We start from the raw sequence: 22,362 nt of genomic DNA, 5'->3' as shown, positions 1-22,362 counted from the left end.
TTCCCCCTTCCTCCCACCCCCATCTCACTATGTAACCTGGTAACTTGGATTTGCTACACAGACCAGGCTGGCCTCAAACTCAATAGAGATCTACCTATCTCTGCCTCCCAAGTGCTAGGATTAAAGACATATGCTTCCACTTCCAACATTTCCTCATTAATACTAAATACTACCCATTGCCTTTATGAAAAACAGGATATTTTTTATGTCCCTATTCCCTTTCCTTCTGGGCTCTAAATAGTGTTACAATCACTGAGAAGTCATCAATGTTTACATTGCATGGTTTGGTGTGAGATGTTCTGAAGTATTGTTTGACAACTTCATCGCTGGCTGGTGGCACTGTTTGGGGAGCTTACGGAATTCTTTAAGTGAGGCCTAGCTGTAGTACTAGGGGCAGGTCTTGGAAGGTTACAGGCCAGCCTCAAAACCTGTCTAGTCTTGTTTCCTGACCTGCCAAGATGGAAGATTGGCTGTAAGGAATGTTATTTAAGGTATGTTCCTTTTGTTGATGCTTCATTTGTTTAACTGTGTGAAGCTGTGTGCCTGTCTAAAACACCTGATGGTCTAATAAAGAGCTGAACAGCCAATAGAGAGACAGAGGAGAGAAATAGGCGGGGCTGGCAGGCAAAGAGGCTAGTTATGAGAACTAGGGATGGGGGTGGGGGAGATCTGGAAACTAGAAAGGAAAGAGGCCAGTCATCCAGCTACACAGCCAGACACAGAGTAAGAAGGAAAGAAAAGGCATAGAGAAACAGAGGAAGGTAAAAGCCCCGAGGTCAAAGACAGATAGGATAATTTAAGTTAAAAGCTGGCAAGCAAACAAGGCAAGCTAAGGCCAGGCATTCATAACTAAGAATAAGTCTCTGTGTGAGATTTATTTGGGAGATGTGTGGTGGGCCCCCCAAACCAGAGTAAAATACCAACATGTGGTAGCTGCTATGCCCTCCCTGCCATGATGGCCTGTACCTTCAGAAACTGTCAGCCCAAACTGATCATTTCTAAGTTGTGTCTTGCCAGGCATTTTGTCACAGTAGCAAGAAAGGCAACTAACAGATTATATACACTTTGTTCATTACTACCAAGTTATGTAGCCCACAGGCACAAGCCTTGCGAACATTCACGTTCTGAATGAGTAGTATTACTCAAGCCTGTTTCTAAGAACCTAGAACAATCCATGGCCAAGGGTAAGCACACAGATGGTTGGTTCACTGAGTGCCACATGAATGAACTTTCTCTGTGGTGACCCGAGAGACAAAGGGTGGCTCAGGTCCGTGGCACAGTGTAGAGAATGGTCAAGGGAAAACAATGCTAGCCAGGCACAATAGCACAAACCTGCAAACCCAGCACTCAGGAGTCTGAAGCAAGAGACCAAATGCTCCAAATCAGTTAAGGCTATATAGAAAATGCCTCAAATTTATAAAAACCAATTATTAATGTGCTTTGTCCCTCAAGGTTAAGAACAACTGAACAATTAAACCAGATTTCCAGGAAGAATGTGGCTGAGGAGATGGTACAGATGTAAAGGCCATTAGGTCTCAAGCAATCAAAGTTGTGGAAGGCTTTCGTATCTGGGATAGGGTGGTAATGTATTTTCTGAGAGGAATATGTGAGGGCTCCCCGGTCTGCTTTATACACCACTGCAGCTGCATAAAAACATGCAACTCCACAGACAGATGCTTCAAGTTCCAGCTACAGTGGGTCTGACTGTGACCGGAAACTGACTTTGGGAAACGCTCTCACAAGACAGAGATGCAGCTGTGTCTCCCAACAGACTCTGAATAGCAAGGCCATGAATTAACAATGAACACAGAAAGGTTAATAGAAAAGCAACCACTCTCTTTATTTAATAATCTCTGATATTTAAAATACAACTCATTAACATCCACACCAACAGAACCTTCAGTGTTCAACAGTGCTTTGGGAAGCCCAGCTTTCGAAGAAGCAGACAGACGGAAGACCTGTGGAGTGGCAGTCCATAACTCGAGGAGACCGGGCATATGAGAAGGCCTGCAGAGTCGGGTCCTGAGCGAACTGCACCGCCACAGTGCATCGCATTGGCCAGAAGACAATGCCTTAGTTTCAAATATTTTATTTATACAGAACAGTCATTGTTTAAAAAAGTTATTCCTATTTAGTCCAGTGTTGTAAAAATTAGATAATCACATTTCAAATGTCTGTCATCCTCTAAAAAAAAAATTTAAAATCCAGTAAACATACCACCTTTAAACTATGCAAGAGACAACTGAGTATTTCTTAAATAACTGCATTTTCCACACACTTTCCACTACAACTTTGTCTATGACTGCAATCTTAAAATGTGTATTGGTATTATTAAACATCCATAATAAATTACATAAATTTAGGGAGTACATTGTTTTGTGTTAATTCTTAAAATGACTGACCATTATAGAAATAAAAAATACCCTCAAATTTCATTCATGAAAGACTACAACAAAACTTATTATGTTTAACACTTTGGAAAAAAATACAAACCAGATTTGTTTCTTTAGCTCATTATAAACTAACTAGGATTGAAGGGAGAGCTTTTGTTTTAAATATGAAAAACAGAAATTATCTACACTACTGATTAGTTAATCCAATCTGGTGTTTCTTGATTAAGGTCACATTACCACAGCTCTACACATGGGTTAAAGCACAGTCAACACTTCACTTTCAAAGTACTCCCCTTAAGGCTCTCTAGATACAGACTGCATGTCGAACTTTGTTCTTTTGCAGCGGTAAGGACTGAATGCAAGGCCCAGGCCAGTAGGCAGCTGCCCCACCGCTGCTGAATTTACAGCTGGAGTTAAAGGACTCCAGATTAACCACTCAGTCCTCTTACTACTTCAACAAAACATCAGGATTTCCCAACTTAAGTATCTCAGATAGCAGAGTTTGGTCCTGCACTACCCACTTTGGACTTGTGCAGGTCATAGGGGTCAGTTGCAAGAATTTTTTAACTCTTGGCACTGGCATGATTTAAAAATAGTATCAAACATGCAGGTATTCAAAATATGTGGTTTAGACTCTGACATGAATAAAACTTAATTTTAATCAACTTGGTATTAAATAAAACAATGCATACTACTCAATTTGAGCATTCTTCCTCATTAACTTTGGCTTCATCAAGAAAAATTCAAGTTTGCAGGGGGAAAAAAGCACCAGCTAAAATACCGTCTGTGAATTGTAAATGATTTTATCTTAAAAGGTTAATGCAGAATTTACCTACACCACTGTATCAAACAATTTATATCAGTGGAATATCTGCATATTGTTGTCTTTTGTTTGTTTGCTTGTTTTGTTTTTGTAATTTATGGTTTAGGCCACAGGGCAGCTATTCTGAATTTTTAAAATATAAGTAAGTCCATGACTTCCCCAAATGGAAAAGTGGTCTTTCCAAAGTTTTTCTTCTTTCTTTTATTAAGATAAGGTCTCACTGTGCAGCTCTAACAGGTTTAGAACTCACTATATGTAGACCAGGCTGGCCGTGAACTCAGAGAGATCTACCGGCATCTGCCTCCTGAGTGCTGGGATTAAAGGTGAGCACTACCATGGCTGGCTTTCCAAAGTGTTCTTACATTTGCTTACGACACTAGAATTACAACTGTACATAATTTGATCTGGGAGTACAAGCTACACATTAGAAAAATTAGGAAAAATAATACCAGTAGTTTAAATATGAAATATCAGGTGCTCCCAATTGGTAAAAAGAGAATGGAAATGTCAGTCAAGTCCATAACACAGCTGTGACGGCGGATTCCCTTGCCCCTGACTGTCCTGCAGCACTGTCCAGTAAACGGCAGCTCCTGTGTATGAGCTAGAGCTTCATGAACTTTTGTATACTGTGTTTATAATAAGCATTGGCATTTTTCATACTTGCTACTCATTAATAATTAAATCTAAAGATTCAGGTAAGCCTAGGTCAATCCAAAAGAAATGGCAGTTCAAGGGTGATTTGAATTTGTTTTGCCAAATACAACAATTCATAACAAACTAAAAAAAAAAAACACTCAAAAGAAATTGAGTGTATGCTCAGTTTCTCTTTAAAATGTCTCCAATAAGATATCAACATGATGTATTTCATAAGTGATTTAACTAAGATGTTATGTGAATGTTTTATAAACTCTAAGTTAAAACTGAAATGCATATTGGCTTTCTCATTTTTTTTTTTAACCAGGTTGCTCATCAACCTAACTGTATGGAAAGTTCACTGTGATTTTTCAGAGAAAAAAGGAAAGGCCAATGTTCAGACAATGTGACTGGCACACTGGGGTAGGTACATACTTCAGTTTAACACTTAACTGTGAACCGTAAGAAAGGTTTTCATTCCAACACCCTAAAGTTGCACAATTCTTCTGAACCTTTGTAACTACTAAAAGAGAACTTCATAGATTTTAAAATAAGACTGACTAATTTTTCATAAAACGAACTCCAAAGGAACTTTACTTGGCACAAAATGACTAAGGAAAAAAACCACTCGTTTTGGAACTGGGGCTATAGCTCAGAGGTAGAGTGCCTGCCCAACACACATGAGGCCCTGGGTTCAATCCCCAGCACAGTCAAACGAAACAATCTGTCCTATCCAAGAGGAAACTATTTCATTATCACAAATAAAAATATTTGTATTTTTTTGCAGTTAGACAACAATAAATCCTATATCAAAAAACTTTCCCTGATAAAATGTGTGCAGAACACACACCAGTAGAGCAATACACCTTTCTTCACCTTCCTAAGCTGTTGGCTAAAATTTCTTCTTGGATTTTACTTATGTACAAGTCAACGCTCCAAAGAGGACAGAGACGGAGGGAGGGAGGAAAGAAGGAAGGGAGGGAGGGGGGAAGGGAGAGAAGATATCAGGATCCATGACACTGATGAGACACATTTAATTTTTACCCAAATCATACCAATGTACTGACCAAGAAAGACTGTGCATCTCAATTAAAGAAAGTTTATCAAAACTAAGGCCTTGTAAAATCTATAGACAGGACCACTGTGACTTCTGTAATTCTTGACAATTTAACATGATTGGAAGGGTCAACCCACAGTACATTTATATATTTTCATTAGTAGATTACTTTCACACTCTAGACTACCATTCTGGCAGGCTATATTATACTTTAAAAAAATGAGGCAGGCATCTATATTCCAGGACTTATTGTAAATAGAACACAAAACTCCTGTCACAAAAGAAGAAACTAAAACAAACCCGCCACCAACACTGAAGGCCAAGCTTCTCTGGTAGTCCATTTATGGTGCCACTGCTAAGTAAGAAGGAAATGTGCTTGCATCCTATGCTTCTCCTTTCTCAACCAAAAAAGAAAGGAAATATGGTGCAGGAAGGACTCCAGATGTCAGCCAGGACAAAACTGAAAACCTTCACAAAGCATCCAGAAAGCACATGCTCACACAAAACCCAGCTCATCTAGACTCAATACTAGAGCAGTGCTGACTTCAGAGTATAAAAACACACTGAAGCGAGAGGCCTTAAAAAGACAAAGCTCAGAACAGACTGTCATGTTGAGTTGTAGGGGAACAACCAAAACCACAATACCCCAAGGAAGCATACACATGCCCTACACACACACACACACACACACACACACACACACACACACACACGGGGAGAAGACAGGGTTAGCTTTCTGTAACAAGACAGACAAGAGACATTTCCAAAGAAAGTTGGTCTAATATGAAACAGAAGTTCAAGTGAGCCAAGCCACTTCCAATGAAGAGAGAAAATAAAAACAAAATTCAAGATCAAGTCCAATGCAAGAGCTAATTAGTTGGTCCACAAAGAGCCAAGAAAAACTCCCTAACTTCAGTTAGATATTGCACACTTGAAAAACAAAAAGGGACATTTAGAAAACTATCTTAAATTTCTTTAGCTGCTGACTGCCTCTTTGGCTAGTATCTGATCAGTACTCAGTCCTATGACATGTTCTGGCTTTCTATCATTTGCTTGTAAACCACTTAAGGGTCGCATCTCTTCCAGGGACCCACTGCCAAAATGGACCTTACACTGTAATCACACAGACAATGTTAGGAAGCAAGAGTAGCAAAATGATTTTAAAGGTATTATTTTTTTCTTTCCGCTTTCAAATTATCTTTAGCAGTTTCTAAAGACATGGTCACAGCTGCCCGAAGCATGTCTTCTTCACTCGCAGCATCACCTGCTGGGAAGAAAACAGAGTTCTCAGAAACACTGCTGGAAGATTCTCAATCATCAAAAGGCAAACTTTTGAATTAGAGGTGGTGTAGCTAATTGGTAGAGTGCTTGCACAGCATGAATTAAGGCCCTGGGTTCAATCCATAGCATGGTATAAAAGAAGGCATGGAGACATACTCCTCTCATCCTAGGACTCAAGAAAGAGGCACGAGAATCAAGTTCAAGGTTGTCCTTGACTGTAAAACATTTGAATCCAATTCGAACTACATGAAACTTAGCCAAAATGAAGAAAAAAAGAGCAAATGCTTAGGAAATACATTTCAACTTGAATACTTATTTTTCCTTTTTCATTTTTTTAAAAGAATTAACTTTGTAAATCTGCAGGCATGCTGTGTCATGCATGACCAGTGTAGAGGTCTGAAGATAGAAGGACAAGTGCCCTCCTTCCAGCAAGTGGGTTCTGGTGACTGGACCCAGGTAGTCAGGTTTGGCAGCAAGCATCTTTCCGTGCTAAGCCCTCTTGCTGGCCCTAGTTTCCTTTTATTGACTTTGTAATTCACATGCTACTTGTGTGTCACTTTAAAATCTACAAATGGATAGAGAACAAAATACCATAAGACACAAGCTTTTGCTCCTCCTTGTCCAGTAATTTTGCGGCTAATCCAAAGTACAGCCAGATGTCTGTTTACAGTTCAGCCTGTCTGGCAAGTCATGGTCTCATATGGTGTATTTAGTCTTCTGAATGTAGAATTTTTCATTTACCATAACACATTTGAAATTTATTGTGTTTATTAACAAATCAGACTTTTTAGAAAACCTTTTTATTTGTAAACAATTAAAAAATTCATAGGAAGTTGCAAAGACAAGGGCCCTGTGGACCTGTCAGTTCAATTTCTCCCAACAGTTACATCTTCTATAACTAAAGCTCAAACTAAAACACAGACAATGTTGGTAGTTCTACATGACTTTAAAACACCGCTTCCATTTGTCGGTTCTTTGTTTTGTTTGGTTAAATGCCTAATATGGCATTTATCACACATGCAAACTCCTACCTACCACCATCACCACCACTACCAAGACTAAATTGTGGGGAAAGGATGACATCCTGCATGCATGTGTATTATCAATACGAGCACAACCATATCAGGAGCCCTAATGTTTCAGACACATGGGAAGGGCAAAGCCTGTCCGGGGTCAGGTTCAGAGGAATGTTCTTCTGGTCCAAGCGAAACGTTAAAGCCTTCTCCTGGTCCAAGTAGGGATGTTAAAGATGAATCACTAATCATTAGCTAAAACCAGTGTGAGCAGAAACTATCAGTGTAATTCCTTTTAGATGACTGCAACCTGAGACTGATCCCCTACAGAGACCATCTAATCAACATTAGCTAACTAAACCACCCCACCCCACCCTGACATGTATGCACATGCCTCCTCCTCTTTTGTCCTATATTTAATAAAGGCACTGAGCTTCCGGACTGCTGGTGGTGCATCTTCATCAGAGTACATGGCCTACCCAAACCCAGCTTTTCTGTGTCTATTAGTACTTCATTCCCCAGCATTCTGTTTGGAGTAATCCTTAAACTGTCTAAATTGAGGCACTCAGGTATACTCCTTGCCTCACATGCACCAAGCCCCAGGTTTGATCCTAGGTACTACAAAAACCCAATAACTATAAAGCACCACAAATCTCTCCCTCCTGCATTACTTTCTATTCATGCCCAGTTAAACTTTCCACCATTTGTCTATATTGCTGCCCACAGTATCTTGTTCTCTATCTGAATACATCTGGGAGTTTTAGCATGCTACCCAAAAGGCACCTCAGCTCAAAACCTTTCCAGACTGTCTTCAACCTGGCATAATGATTCTGAGATGCAGCCCAGATGCTGCATGCATCAAGAGTGATTCTTTTTAATCTTGAAAGTAGTACTCTATGGCATGAAGCACTAGAGGCTGTTTAACCATTTATTCACCGAATGTATGGCATACTAGTTGTCTCCAAATTTTGATTAAAATCAATAAAATAGCTATGAATATTTGTATATATACTTTGTGCAAACATACATTTTTAAATCTATGGCATACATACCTATGAGTATAACTGTTGAGTCATATGGTCATTATGTATTCAGTTTGCTTATTTTCTTGAGACAGGGTCTCAGTATATAACCCTGGCTGGCCTGGAACTCACTGTGTAGAGTAGGACGGCCTTGAACTCAAAGAAATCCACCTGCTTCTTCTGCCTTTGGAGTGCCAAGATTAAAGGTGTCTTGGTGTATATTCAGGTTTTTAGGAAGCATTCGAATTACTTTCTGAAGTTGCTATTCCCAGTTAAAATGCACCAGAGAGAGCTCACCCTCAAAAGGAGAGAAATGCATTTAATATCATCCACTCTTCCCAACCTTGCCTCAACATCATCATTTCTTTTCTGTTTTGAGAACTTTCTTTAGTTTTTTTTAAATTGAAAATAGATTCTTTTTTATACAATATAGTCTGATCGTGGTTTCTCTTCCCTCACCTCAGAAATCCTCCCCACCTTCCCACCCACCCGATTTCATGCCCAAGAAAAGGAACAGAAAAATCTAAAAAACAAAATAAGAACAAAGCCAGGCAGTGATGGTGCACACCTTTAATCTCAGCACTTGGGGAGGCAGAGGCAGGCAGATCTTTGTGAGTTCAAGGCCAGCCTGGTCTACAAGAGCAAGTTCCACGACAGGCTCCAAAGCTACAGAGAAACCCAGTCCCTAAAAACCAAAAGAAAAAAGAAAAACAAGCAAACAAACAAAAAACTTCACAGAACAAAGGAAACACACAACACACAAAAAAGCACACTAGACATACATACACATGCAGAGACAAACATGCACACATAAAACTCATAAAAACACAAAATCAGAAACTGTAATACAGAAGCAAAAGACTAGTAAAGTTAAAAAAAAAAGCCAAAGTATTAAGAGACAAAAATTCTTCAAAAGAGCATTTAGCTTGTTTTGAATGGCCTGCTCTTGTATGTGATTGGTACCCCCAATGAGATTCTAATGCAGAAAACTAGCTTTTCTTCTGTGAGTGGTGTCCATTGGAGACAGCTTCTGAGTTAGGGATAGATCACATTCACTTCCCCATCTCAGCACTGAGACCCCACAAAGCTTGGACTTGTGGAGACTCTGTGCATGCTGCCACCATCTCTGAGTTTGTTTGTGTGTCAGTTCTGTTGGATCTGGAAGGCAGTGTTTTCCTGGTATCTTCCATCCCCACTGGTCCTTACCATCTTTCTGCCACCCCTCCTCAAAGTTTTCTGGGCCCTAAGGGGCTGAATTTGATGGAGACATCCCATTTATGGTCCTCCAAGGTCTCTCATTCTGTGCACACTGTCCAGTTGTGGGTCTCTGTAACTGATGGCTCGTCCTGGCTCTGATGATAGCTGATCTTCCTAGGCCACTCTATTCTTTAGCTTTCTGTTTTGTTTTTTGAGACAGGGTTTCTCTGTGTGGTGCTGGCTGTCCTGGAACTCACCTCCCAGGTGCTGGAACTAAAGGCAAGCGCCATCACATTAGACTCCCTTTCTTTAGTCTTTAAGGACTGTTGGAGCCATTTTTCTCAATTCTAAAGAGTATGTTAATTACTGCATATGTAACCCTAGGTTTAAAATTTTCTTTCAGCACTTTAAAACACACTGTCTGCTCCTTCATTCATAGGGGAAGGCTGTGTCTCAAACTGCTGTGGGGAAGGTTATTTCTTGCTAATCTGGGATAGCATCTTCAGAAGTCTATGAGTCTTGGTATGTATTTTTTTGGGTTCATTCAACTTCTTCAGTTTATAGGTTTCTAGTTTTCAGGAATTTTTCTGCTCTCAAATGTGTATGTGGAATCAAGGTGTGGCAGAGCATGACTATAATCTCAGCACTCAGAAGTAGGACAATGGTGAATTTGAGGCTAGTCTGGGCTAGCTAGTGAGACTCCGCCTCAAAAAAAAAAGGATTAAAATTGTCCATGTGGCTCCTCCTTTTCTGGTTCTGGTATAACGGTGATTTTCAGCTGAACCCTGGATACTTGGGCATTGTCAAACTGCAAATCTTACTCAAGTCTGTGTTTTGTGAACCTTAAAAGGTGTCTGTGTGGGGGTATGTGTACATCGACTGCAGGTGCCCGCTGCAGCTGGACACAAGAGTCTTTATAATGTGTTCTCTAGTGGGAGACATACCAACAATTCTTTAACAATTTATTGGCATTTGTTACAGTAAAATTCTGAGATTTCTGCATAGATTCTCCATGAAGTCCTCCCACAGACAGGGTTTCTTTTCCATTCAACTTCTACCAAGACTTGGCTCAAGTTAAGACCTATTAAATCAAGGCCTACTATAGTAAGTAACCCCAAATTCCAGTTACTATCTAGATTACACTAAAGCATGTTTTCCATTATTAGGTGGGAAAAGGTATTTATTTCCCACTTACTAATATTCATCATCTCTGGGCCATCTCTGGAGGATTTTTAAAGAATGTGCTGTGAAGTTCAAGTCATATGTCTGTGATTTAAAACCAACCAGGGCATGCTGGTGCCAGTGTAGAAGTTCCACACTAGCCTTAGCCACATAGTGAAATTATTAAACAGATAGATAGATAAGACAGACAGACAGACAGACAGATATTTGCCAAGTGTTTTAGTCTGTCTACTTCTTTCTTCAGAGGAACTCAGTAGATTACAAATTCATTTACGAGTTTCAATACAATTAAAGAAGGAAGAAAATATGAAGTAAAAATGACATGAACCTTGGATGTCAAGTAAAGCATTTGATAACAATCAAGGTGGACGCTCAGAGTCATTCATACCTTGGCTGTTCCCAAGTCCTCCTGAACTTGTGGTCGGTCTTTCACAAGGATAAGAAAGCTGCCTAGGTCGGTCTATCTCCTGTTGATGTTGATGCTGTTGTTGCCTGAAATATTCAAAAGTGAGTATCTGTTAAAACGATACCCAAGAAATAAATATTCCATGAGAATACTTATTCGTGTAGGCTGTTCCATAAATCAAAATGGCACTGGCCTGAACACTCAGAACATGAGAATTAGTTTGACAATTACAAGTATAAAAGTGTCAAAATTTTTATTCTAAAACCCTACATATTTGAGTTATCAGACAAGTAGGTATTTTCATTTCCTGTATAAGGTTCACTAGTATTTATTCATATGCAAATGATTAAGGTTTACAGAAAACTAAAATGAAAAAAATAAAAACAAGGAAAATCTAAAAATGACCGAGATTAAGAAGTCAGATTACAAAGTTATATCTGATTTTAAAAGGGCCAAATTCTATTATACACAGCATGTTTTTTTCTAGTGTTCCTCTCAATTTTGAAAAAAGCTTCTGGTCAGGTTGCTAGCTTAAGATGACCTTGAACTCTAGTACTGCCGGCCTCCACCTCATAAGTACACCAGGCAACATCACACACAGCTTGTCCTTCTCAGTTCTGAGCTTTCTATGTGAGGAACAAGACAACTCGGAGAGTAGAACTCCATCTTCTCTCTGTTGGCCTTCTGCTGTGTGTGCCTTCCTTCAAACATGGCTGGAGCATGGCCAGAGCTCTGGGGATCCGGGAACATCATGGAGGCTCCCCCATGCCCTTGTCTTCCTCCACTTAAAAATTTAAGTCTGGGGGCTGGAGAAATGGTTCAGTGGTTAAGAGCACTGACTGCTCTTCCAGAGGACCCGGGTTCAATTGCCAGCACCCACATGGCAGCTCACAACTGTCTGAAAATCCAGTTCCAGGGGATCTGACACTTTCACACCAATGTACATAAAATAAAAGATAAATAAATCACAAAAAAAAATTTTAAAAAAATCTAAGTCTGATAGAGGGAAAACCTTTAATCTACTTTTAATTTTTCATTTAACTGACATATTTATTGTACATATTCATGGAGTTATTATAATTTTAAATTATGTAAAATGGGAAGAAAATCAGCTGCCACCCTTGAAACAAACACTCTGAAGCACTGAGGACGCTGCTATAGAACAAGGTCCTCAGCGCCCTACCCATCATGCATCAGTCTACAGAGGCTGCAGAGCAAGAGCCTGGTTTCTGGTCACAGAGTAAGTACTCACATGAGCTACAAAGGGCAGAAATGAGTCAATGAGACACAATTATTTTCCTGATAAGCAAAGGCAAGGAGATTCAGCCCTGACTCCTATATCTCATGGCTGTTTCAGTGAGACCAGAAAGTCTTGACAACTATATGGCTTCCTGATTCCAGGATCACGGTTATATCTGTTTATTTTTATTTCTTGTTTGTTTGTTTTAAGATTTAGTTAGGGAGTTATATGTGATGGTGCACATCTTTAAACTCAGCACTCCAAAAGCAAAGGCAAGTCTCTGTGAGTTTGGGGTCAGCCTGGTCTACATAGTGAGTTCTAAGACCGCCAGGACTACAAAAAGAAACCCTGCCTCAAAAAAAAAAAAAAAAAAAACCCACAAACAAACAAAATCAAAACCAAAAAAGAAAAAGATTTAGTTAGAGGCTAGAGAGATGATTAAGCAGTTAAGGGCACTGGCTGCTCTTCAGACGATTTGGATTCAATCCCCAGCATCTACAAGGCAGTTCACAACCATCTGTAACCCCAGCCCCAGGTTCAGGGGTTCTAATACTCTCTTCTGGCCTCCGCAGGCACTGCATGCACATGGTACACATATATACATGCAGGTAAATACCCACACATATAAAATAAAATTGAAGAAAATGTTTTTCTAATTTAATATATTTATATATAAAACATAAAAATGTTTTAGATTATGTATGGGTAGGTGCCCTCAGAGTGAGAACAGAGTATATGGTCCTCTGAATCTTGATGTCAGTCATGTGGGGGTTATCTGATCCCTGTCATCCTAGTCAGGAGTGGTCACAGCCCTTCTCACAAACTGCTCTACACTTCAGAAGCCTGGTTCAGAACTCCCTAACACTATAAGCCTCTAATTTCATTATTAATTAGTGTTTTGTTTAAGCACTCTTACCTGTTTCTCTTTCTTTTTTGTTTTTCAAGACAAAAATCTCTGTGTAACAATTCTATCCTGGAACCTGCTTTGTAGACCAGGGGGGCTTGAAGTCAGTGATCTGACTGTCTCTGCCTCTCAAGTGCTGGGATTAAAGCTATTTCTGGATTTTGTTTGTTTGTTTTAAATCAAGACAGAGTTTCTCTGTAGCTCTGGAGCCTGTCCTGGAACTAACTCTTGTAGATCAGGCTGGCCTCGAACTCACAGAGATCGGCCTGCCTCTGCCTCCTAAGTGCGCCACCACCTTCCAGCTCCATTTTTGCTTCTTAAACTGAACTGCCTAATAAACTAAGTCAAGCCATTAAAGTGACTGCATAAGTATTAAGCAATCAAAACATCATGACAATCCTTGGTTATGGATGTTTTCTACTGGGAAACACTATTTCTTGTAACAGGAAGACTACAGCATTCGAAGCTATACATAAAGAAGACATTAATGATTTTAACAAATATCTGTAGAACACATAGCAGCTGATAGTCTTCAGACCCATCACTTAATTCTATGCTCCCAACAGCAAGTATTAATGGTGCTGGTATGGACTGTGGCTTAGGGTTTTATGACTGATAAACATATATACAGATCATTGCTAGAAAAAAAATGTCATGTCAAGGAGATAATACTTACTGACCCTTACTCATAAACTATGAATTTATAATAGGTTATTTTTAGTAGTAATTTTTTTACACAAAAACAGAAATCCTATAAATGTGTTTTATTTGATGTCTACATTAAGTATGAGGCTTTTAACACTCAATAGTGACAGGCAGCGATGAACTGTGAGTAACAAGTTAGAACCATGCCAGTCTGGAGAGGGAAAGAAGGCCAAGAACAGAATAATCTAGAGAGGCAGAGAACTATTCCAGCTAAGCAACCAAGGGTTTGAGTAATAGCAAGTGCAGCATGCATGTTAAACCAATGAGCCATCCTCAGACCCTTGGCACCGTTCTTAAACTTCAGTAAACTAGCACTTTTAAACGCTAGTTGATGTTAAAAATAAACACCACAAAGTTAGCCCTTAATTCATCTCAGTGCTACGTGACTAACTAGAACAGTGCCTGGCTGTCTTTAAGTTCTCAACAGAGGATAAAAGACTAAAGCTAGAAACAACTTCAACACACAATCAATGACTAGAAAAGAGGCATGCTCATACTCAAACTGCTTTTTAAGAGGGTGCAAAGTTGACCAAAATCTTTATCATCTCAAAAGCACTAGTTATGTTTCTTAAGTTGTGATGGTTATAGCTTAATCTTCATCACGGGATGTTACTGAATTACCTTTACTGCTACTAAAAGTTCAAACCTACTGGAAGTTTCAAATTTTTATTTCAAGAAAGTTAACAAAATGTCTAAATAAAAGAAAAGGGTTGGAAACAAGGCTCAGCAAGTGAAGACTCTTACTGTTAAGTCTGACGACCTGAGTTTAAGTCATAGGACCCACACAGTAGAGGAAGAGGTACCAACTCCTTCCAAATGACTTGTGTGCCATGCATAGTGTACACACACACTCTCTCTCTCTCTCTCTCACACACACACACACATACACTTTCTCACTCTCTCTCACATACACATACACATACACAGAAAGAGAATATAAATATACATATGACAAAAGGGGAATATATGCAGTCACTAACATATTGAATGTTATATATTGAAGGAAGGTATAGTGGGAACATATTAAAAAATTTCTAAAATACTAATTTTGCCTACTTAAGTATATAAAATTGTTGACTATCAATATTATTTTGTGAAAACAGCATTTATTGGGGGAAAACAAAAGGAAAACAGACAATCCAGGTGTGGTGTGCAGACTGGCAATCCACCACTGGGCAATGAGACTCAGGATGAGTGGAAGCTTAGGACTAACCCAGGCAGTGAGTAACAAATCAAAAACCAACACAGAAACAAAATCAAAGCAACCTCACAGAAAACAAACAACCCCAAATATTTTGGAGGCACATACTAAACAGCAATGGCATGATGACTATGACTTTACAAGTCCAAGCCTGTGGGAGAAGGGAAAGAATGGGAGTCAGAGGCATAATACCTGGGTCATGTGCTGGTACTTACCAACTGAGTACTTGATTATATTTATATTTAGATGGGTGTATTATGCATAAATCTAAAGCTTATCATAATTTAAAAAGTAATAGTTAATGCTAAAATTCAAAAGGACATGAAAAGCACTAATAAGCACTATTTTAAAATGTAAATATAATTAAATCTATAAATCAGTCACTGAATAAAGACTAGAAATATCTCACATTAAGAGGATGTCAGCTGTTCAGAACTTTCCTTCATATACTTCTGAGTTGTGACTTAAAAAAACAGAAAACAGAAAAAGGTAAACATTATCTTCACAATACCAGCAGAGGCAAAATGGTCCAAACTTTATACCACTAATTTGCCAACTATGAGTCTAAGATGTGGCTGCTCAAGTTCAGAGGTGCTGATTGATGTGTGGCCGCTGCTGTTGTGCTGGAGGGAAGCCCTAGCCTTACACAGGCTGGGTGAGCACTCTCCACCAAGTTGTGTTCCAGACATTCAGAGAACTTGAAATGTGAAATGAGAACTTCACTGATTGATGAGACGAGATATGTAACTGTAGAGTCCATCTCTGGCCTCATCTTTCTGACCTGAGATCAGAGGGTTCAATTATCTATTATTGATCATATTATTGATCATATTATCTATCACCTTTAAGGTCGAGTTTGGTTTAAAAATAATAAAAAAGCTAAAGATGATGGCATATATCTGTAATCCTAGCACAAGGGAAGCTGAAGTAGAAAGACAGCCAGGAGTTTAAGGCCAGCCAGACCACATGAGAAAACTCTATCCAAAAAATAAAAGATTTGTGAACAGCAATTACTAGAAAGAAAGACACTATAAAGGAAATAACCAAGCAGTGGTGGGGCATTCCTTTAATCCCAGCACTCAGGAGGCAGAGGCAGGAGGATCTCTGAGTTCGAGGCCAGCCTAGTCTACTACAAGAGTTAGTTCCAGGACAGGCTCCAAAGTTACAGTGAAATCCTGTCTCAAAAAACCAAAAACCAAAACAAAACAACAACAACAAGAAAAAAAAGTGTAAATATTTATTTTTAGTACTTACAAACTGAGTACACCATGTGGTTTGGGGAGTTTATGGTTCAGATTGATGGTTTCTATGCTCCTGATACTAATGGGCCTTGAGCCTCCTAAAGAGACAACCAGCAGGACTACAAACCACCTACTGCCTGTACTTGGGAAGATAGCCCTCTCCCTCAAATGCTGTTTCCCTGTTAACTGACGGGAGGATTAGCAGGGCCAATAGATCAATACGCAGTAATTCTTTCCTGTCCTAAGTCCATTTTCCTTCTGATAAGCAAAATCCCACAAGGTTTCCTTTATCCAAGTCCATGTAAATGTACCCAAGATTGGGCAAAGGTTTTTCTCTAAAACTGTTAAATATTTCACACTTTATTTGCTGCAAAATTTTATACACACACACACACACACACACACACACACACACACACACACACATTCATAGGTTCAGGCAGTAAACAGTAACTTAGAAACAGACAAAATAAGCAAGTATTAAATATGTAACTTTAATCTGTACCAACTACTTTACTTTTCAAAGTAGGCTTCTCTCCTCTTCCGCAGCTCTTCTGAAGTAAGACTGGTACTTGATGTCTGTGGACTATCTTGAGACATATTTCTGGAACTACCTAAAAAAAAGCCAATCATTTTATATACCTGTTCAAGCAGCAGTATATTTGTTCTTCCTGAGGAAGATAGAAAAAGGCACCAGATTTCATTATAGATGATTATGAGCTATTATGTGGCAGCTGGGAATTGAACTCAGGACCTCTGGAAGAGCAATTAACACTCTTAACCTCTTAGCCATCTCTCCAGCCCAAAAGTTTTTTCTTAAGAACATCCCACTACTGTTCTGAAAATGTAAAAAGGCTATGGAAGTCTCAGGGAAAACCTAATGTGTTACTGCAACCGTGGATGATGCCATTTGTGATGCAGATGTGAGAATACGAGTTCACAGTCCACCCGGTATGAGAAGTCTTAAAGACCACATTTATGTGCCCTTTAACTTCGCCAAACTGCATCTACACCTTCAAAGGCATGGTATTCCTCGAAGCAGTCTGTTTGGACGACCATGACACACCCTTACTCTGTTCCCAACAACTTGCTTCTAAGTTCTCATCAGTAACTGTACCAAACACAGATCCCGTACAAACTGTGACAATGGCAAGATGGTTTTCTGTGCATTACTGCAATAACCCAGCAGGCCCATGCTAATAAAATATGGAACTCCACGCTCCAAGGAATATGCAGAGACAGGCCTGGAGGTGAGGAGTCTAGAGTAACAGTAATGACTATATTAACGGACCCTCAATGCACTAAGACATTTAAGGAATTCAGATGATGAACAATCTTATTAAAAGTAGAAGTAGCTTTATATAAATTAAATTAAAAGAAAAATCACAAAAATAAAGCACTTCCTGCTCTCAGTAAACTGCTTTGTATGTCTCAACACTTTTCCCTGCCGGCAATCCCAAGGGGTTCATCATCTCTCCTCTCCACTGATGGGCTTACATCAGTGAAAAAGGTGTATCCCTCCAAAGAGGGCTTAAGTACTAAGTTGTACAGCCGGGAAGGACGGGTTATCCACTGGCATGCATTTGTTAAAACAGCTGGCTAAGGATCATCTAGCCACTGGAAGATTAATTCATTTAGTTATTGTATCAGTTCAGTATTGTAATCAAATAACATAATCAGAAGTAAAATTACGGTTGTATTAAACACAACAAATAACAGTCCTAGTATAATATAGGTTATAAAAGTGATTCGAGATCAGGGAAATCTAAAAGAAATACCGAAATTCAAGAACTATTGCTTTAGCAGGAACTCTTAAAGAACTTCCAAGAGCACAGTAATTTTCTGAAAAGCTAAGAACAACTTGAACCAGTTCTCCAAAGATGACTGAAATACATCCCAAATGCTCATACCTTGCATACTGAGCTGAATGGCCCTGCGGAGATCAGCTTCTTCATCCTCCATGTCGATTTCCTGGCGACTTATCGCTAGAGCTCTCTGCAAATCATCCTCATCTTCATCCAACACCCCCGCCCCATCGGCCGCCTCTAGGACTCGCTCCAGATCTGCTTTGAGAACACTAAGCAACAAATGCATTCATAAAAATTATAGCCTGCTCTTCAATTTTATTTTTCATTAAAAAAGTTTTATGTGTATGTGTATTTTGTTTGCATGTACATCTTGTACATTGTATTCAGTGCCTGAGAGGCCAGAAGAGGGTGTTAGAAACCCTGAGACTAGAGTTATGGAAAGTTGTGAGCTACCAGGTGAGAGCTGAGGACCAAACCTAAGACATCTGGAAAAGCAGCCAGTGCTCTTAGCCACTGAGCCATCTCTCCGGTCCATAGTCTTCAACTTTAGATAAAACTAAAGGCACTTACAAACTAAAGATTTTAGACAAAAAACATACTCTTGAAAATAAAGTTCACTAACAGAACAACTGAGTTGTAATATGAATCTAAGCCGAGATATTTAAGCAATTCATTTATGCTCAGTCCATAAACTTCACTAAAACACAGCCTTGCTTATGCCGGTTTATTAACTACTTGGGAGGTGAAGAAAAAAGGATGTCAAAGTTGACAACTGGGCAACTTAATGACACCTGTCATTAGAAATAGGGGTAGGGAATGGATGGCCATGACCCAGATGATGCTCAATGGTAAAGTGTATGCATGAAACTTAGGATTTGAGCACAAACACTACAAATAATAATAATAATAGTAATTAGTAACTCTAACAACTCATTTTCGGATGAGGGAGGTATATTCAAGAGATATAGCACAGGAGGTAGAATATTTGCCTAGGATACACAAAACGCCTGGATTTGACCTACTGCATCACAAACAAAAGAGCATGGCGGCACACACATTTTTAATCCTAGCCAGCCAGAGCTACTTAAGATTTTATTTCTTTTTCACTCTTTCCATTTTTTTTTTTTGTTTGTTTTGTTTTGTTTTTCAAGACAGGGTCTCTCTGTGTTACAACACTGGCTGTCCTGGAACTTGTTTTGTAGACCAGATTGGACTCAAACTCAAGAGATCCACTTGCCTCTGCCTCCCGAATGCTGAGATTAAAGGCCTGAGCCACCAGTGCCTGGAGAGATCTTATTTCAAAAATCAAATAAATACACAGGCTCCTCCAACAATAAGTGGACATATCAAACTGCCTTATAAACACATTTAGGTCTATAGATCTAATTGGTGGAGACATCACACACTTTGGTTACATAACAGAGAGAAATCAAGCAGGAACTGAGCTGGAAGCTTCCACTTTGCGGACCAGCTTTCATAGTGCTGGAAGGTCCTACGGAGGCTGCTGGAAGAGAAAAATCATTGCCAGTCTTAATCAGGCCCCGTCATGCTACACTGTAATATATTGCCAGACAAGATGACATGACTATTTTGGAGGGAAATCAACCACTTTTTTTTTTCTTCCTCATCCACTTTTCTTTTTATTTTATTTTATTTGAGACAGGATCCCACTATGTAGGTGACTCTGGCTGTCCTAGAACTCAATATATAGACCTGGCTGGTCTCAAACTTAGAGAACTCCATTTGTATCTGCCTCCCGAGTGCTGGTATTAAAGACATGTGCCACCATGCCTGGCAGAACCATTTTTTGATAGAATCTGAGGGTCACACCTCAGAAAGTAATTCATGCCTGGTACCATAAACCTATCAAAAGCCCATAGGTCATATGGCTGATCAGGTCATAGGCCCTAGGTAGGGGCAAAACTACTATGTTTTACTAATGGACAGGTCAAACACCCTTCCAAATACATTTAGACCTACAGATTTGTTCTTGATCAGAAAAACTGCTTTGGGGGAGGGTTGGGTAGTAGATAGCAGCTAAGGCAAAGATTCAGAAGCCTTTAAAGTACTTGAGAAGAAGTGACTGTTAAGTGCTCAAACTTAAAGAGGATCTCTATCAACCCTCAAGGAACTTCAGAGCAGAAAGAATGTGAAGAGCAGGAGATTAGGAAGGGATGCTGAGAAATGCTGTCTTCTGACCGTGACATGGCTGTTACACTCATACACAGCAGCGATGGTTACCAGCACAAAACTTTCACAAAGTTCAAGCAATCAACACGCCTGCATGGATAGGGGAGCACTCATGAGGCTCCCCTAGCTAAAGAGCTACTTCGCATTTATCACTGTTAAGGTAGGAGGAGTATAGATACTGAAGAAAAATTACTATACCACAGTGGTATAGTGGTATAGGGTTGTCCATGAAGCAACATTAATTATACTCAGTGAGCAAGAAAATAAAAAAAAAAAACAGAAGAGAACAGGAAGGGGACATGCTGGAAAGGTAAAGAGATTCAAAGGGGACAGGAAGGGGTTAGGAGAGGGTAATGAGTGATGAACATAATAAAAATAATTATATACATGTATAAAATTGCTAAATAAATAATACTTTAAAATAAAGTAAAATTACATAAGCATATCAAAGTCTTGAATTCCCTGTCCCCCATCAAAGTATGTCCACATAATTAATAAAACGGCCAAGTTTTTAATGAATAAATGAAATGAAAGTAGGGGATTGGGCATAACTGAATAGAATATTTGCCTAGTATGAACATGAGGCTAATTCCTAGCTCCATAAAAACAAATACACAAAATAAAAATAAGATTAAAAAAATAAAACAACTAACCTCTGGCAGTCTATGAGCACACATTAACTACAAGCAGTATATGTAGTGTATGGAGGGATGGCTCAGTAGTTAGTATCACTTCATGCTCTCCAAAGGGCAAGTTCAATTCCCAGCACCCACATCCTGCAACTCACAATCACCTGTAACTCTAGCTCCACCAGATCCAATACCAATACTGGCCTTGGTGGGCACTCACACAGGCACAAAGTGTAAGCATGGACATTTAATTCTTCTGAGAGCATGCTACATCATATATTACAAAATAGCACTAAAATTTACCTCTGTTCTTTCAGTTGCGCCAATTCTTCTCCAATAAGTTTTGGTCGATGCATCTGTTGGACCTTGATCATCTGCAAAAGTTGGTCAGCTTCGCAGTCTGGCAGATCACCCTTAACAACAAATATAGAATAACCTAAAAAGAGGCAAAAATAAACTAAAACAACTAGTAGGAGGTTCAAACTTCATCTGAAATGATAGTTGACAGAAAGGTGGCAGAGTACAGAAGGAAAAACAAGAGGTGAAATTCAGAAGGGCCTAACTTATGTGATGACTCTCACCTGGATCAGGATCGAGTCTCACTGCTCCCATCGGTCAGACTCGGTGGCCACAGAGACAAAACCAGACCTGTCTACAAGGGCCCTAGAAAGGCGGAATCTTACCACATGCCTACTTGCTAAAAGTGAACAGGCAGGCAAGTAAAGGAGGAGTAGAGAAAAGGACTTGGACCCAATGGCTTTTGTTCAATCCCAGCTCTGCCACTTCCCAGTGCCATAGGGCCTGTCAATCATTTACCCATCTGTGTTGGTATCTTTAATTATTGAACAGCAATAAAGAAACCTTCCTCAAGTGGCAGGCGTGAAGTCACTTTTGGTGAATATATTCAATGACTGGCAACATGGATAAAATAAGTGGCTGGAATATATGCTGGAAATGGCAGTTCCTCACCCTGCTCCCTGCCCCATCCACAGAGCTGGGAAGCCAGTTTTCTAACTGAAAACAGGAGCTGGGAAGCCAGAACCTCAAATATAGTCAGTGTGTCAATGTGCCCCACGATTTGGGAAACAATACACTGGTACAATGCAAATTTTAATAAATACACACCTAATAAGACAGGTTTTCTCAGCTACAACTAAGTTCAACTTATTAAATGTTTTCTATCATTGATTTTCTTGAACTTCAGTGAAACAAAGATTGAGAGGCTGTTCACTAAAAGAATACATTCAATACAATTTCTTTTGGCAAGGACAAGCTTATTCAGAGTTCAGATGTCTTGATGTGTTTTTTGCTAATAAACCTGTTTCTAAACCCCTAGAATCAGTATGTCCGCTCACTATGAAGAGAAGATATTCTGCATTATGCAGACACCATACTAATTCTTGATTTTATTTAAGACTCTGAATTAATTTTCAGTGT

At 39.4% G+C, this 22,362-nt stretch overlaps 1 protein-coding gene across 7 annotated transcripts in view; it reads right to left on the bottom strand.

Annotated features, from left to right (window-relative positions):
* Positions 1-1,815: 1,815 nt before the first annotated feature.
* Atxn3 (ataxin 3) overlaps positions 1,816-22,362 on the bottom strand; it is a 37,240-nt gene continuing 16,693 nt past the window's right edge. For 2 of the 7 annotated variants that reach the window (XM_048449466.3, XM_048449469.3), the window contains 5 exons: positions 21,229-21,361; positions 18,209-18,375; positions 16,816-16,912; positions 10,990-11,093; positions 1,816-6,173 (listed from right to left, as the gene is read on the bottom strand). In XM_048449466.3, the coding sequence (XP_048305423.1) occupies positions 6,076-6,173; positions 10,990-11,093; positions 16,816-16,912; positions 18,209-18,375; positions 21,229-21,361 (599 nt within the window). In that variant the 3' untranslated portion in view covers positions 1,816-6,075. Of the gene's footprint in view, positions 6,174-10,989; positions 11,094-15,466; positions 15,521-16,803; positions 16,913-18,208; positions 18,376-21,228; positions 21,362-22,362 lie in introns of all 7 variants that reach the window. The other 5 variants (XM_048449467.3, XM_048449474.3, XR_007234981.3 and 2 more) reach the window with 4 other exon arrangements.

Source organism: Myodes glareolus, chromosome 11 (assembly GCF_982192425.1).
Source record: "Myodes glareolus chromosome 11, mMyoGla1.1, whole genome shotgun sequence".
Lineage (NCBI taxonomy): Eukaryota > Metazoa > Chordata > Mammalia > Rodentia > Cricetidae > Myodes > Myodes glareolus.
Note: the sequence above shows the minus strand (reverse complement) of the source record. Positions and strands in the feature narration are given on the sequence as shown.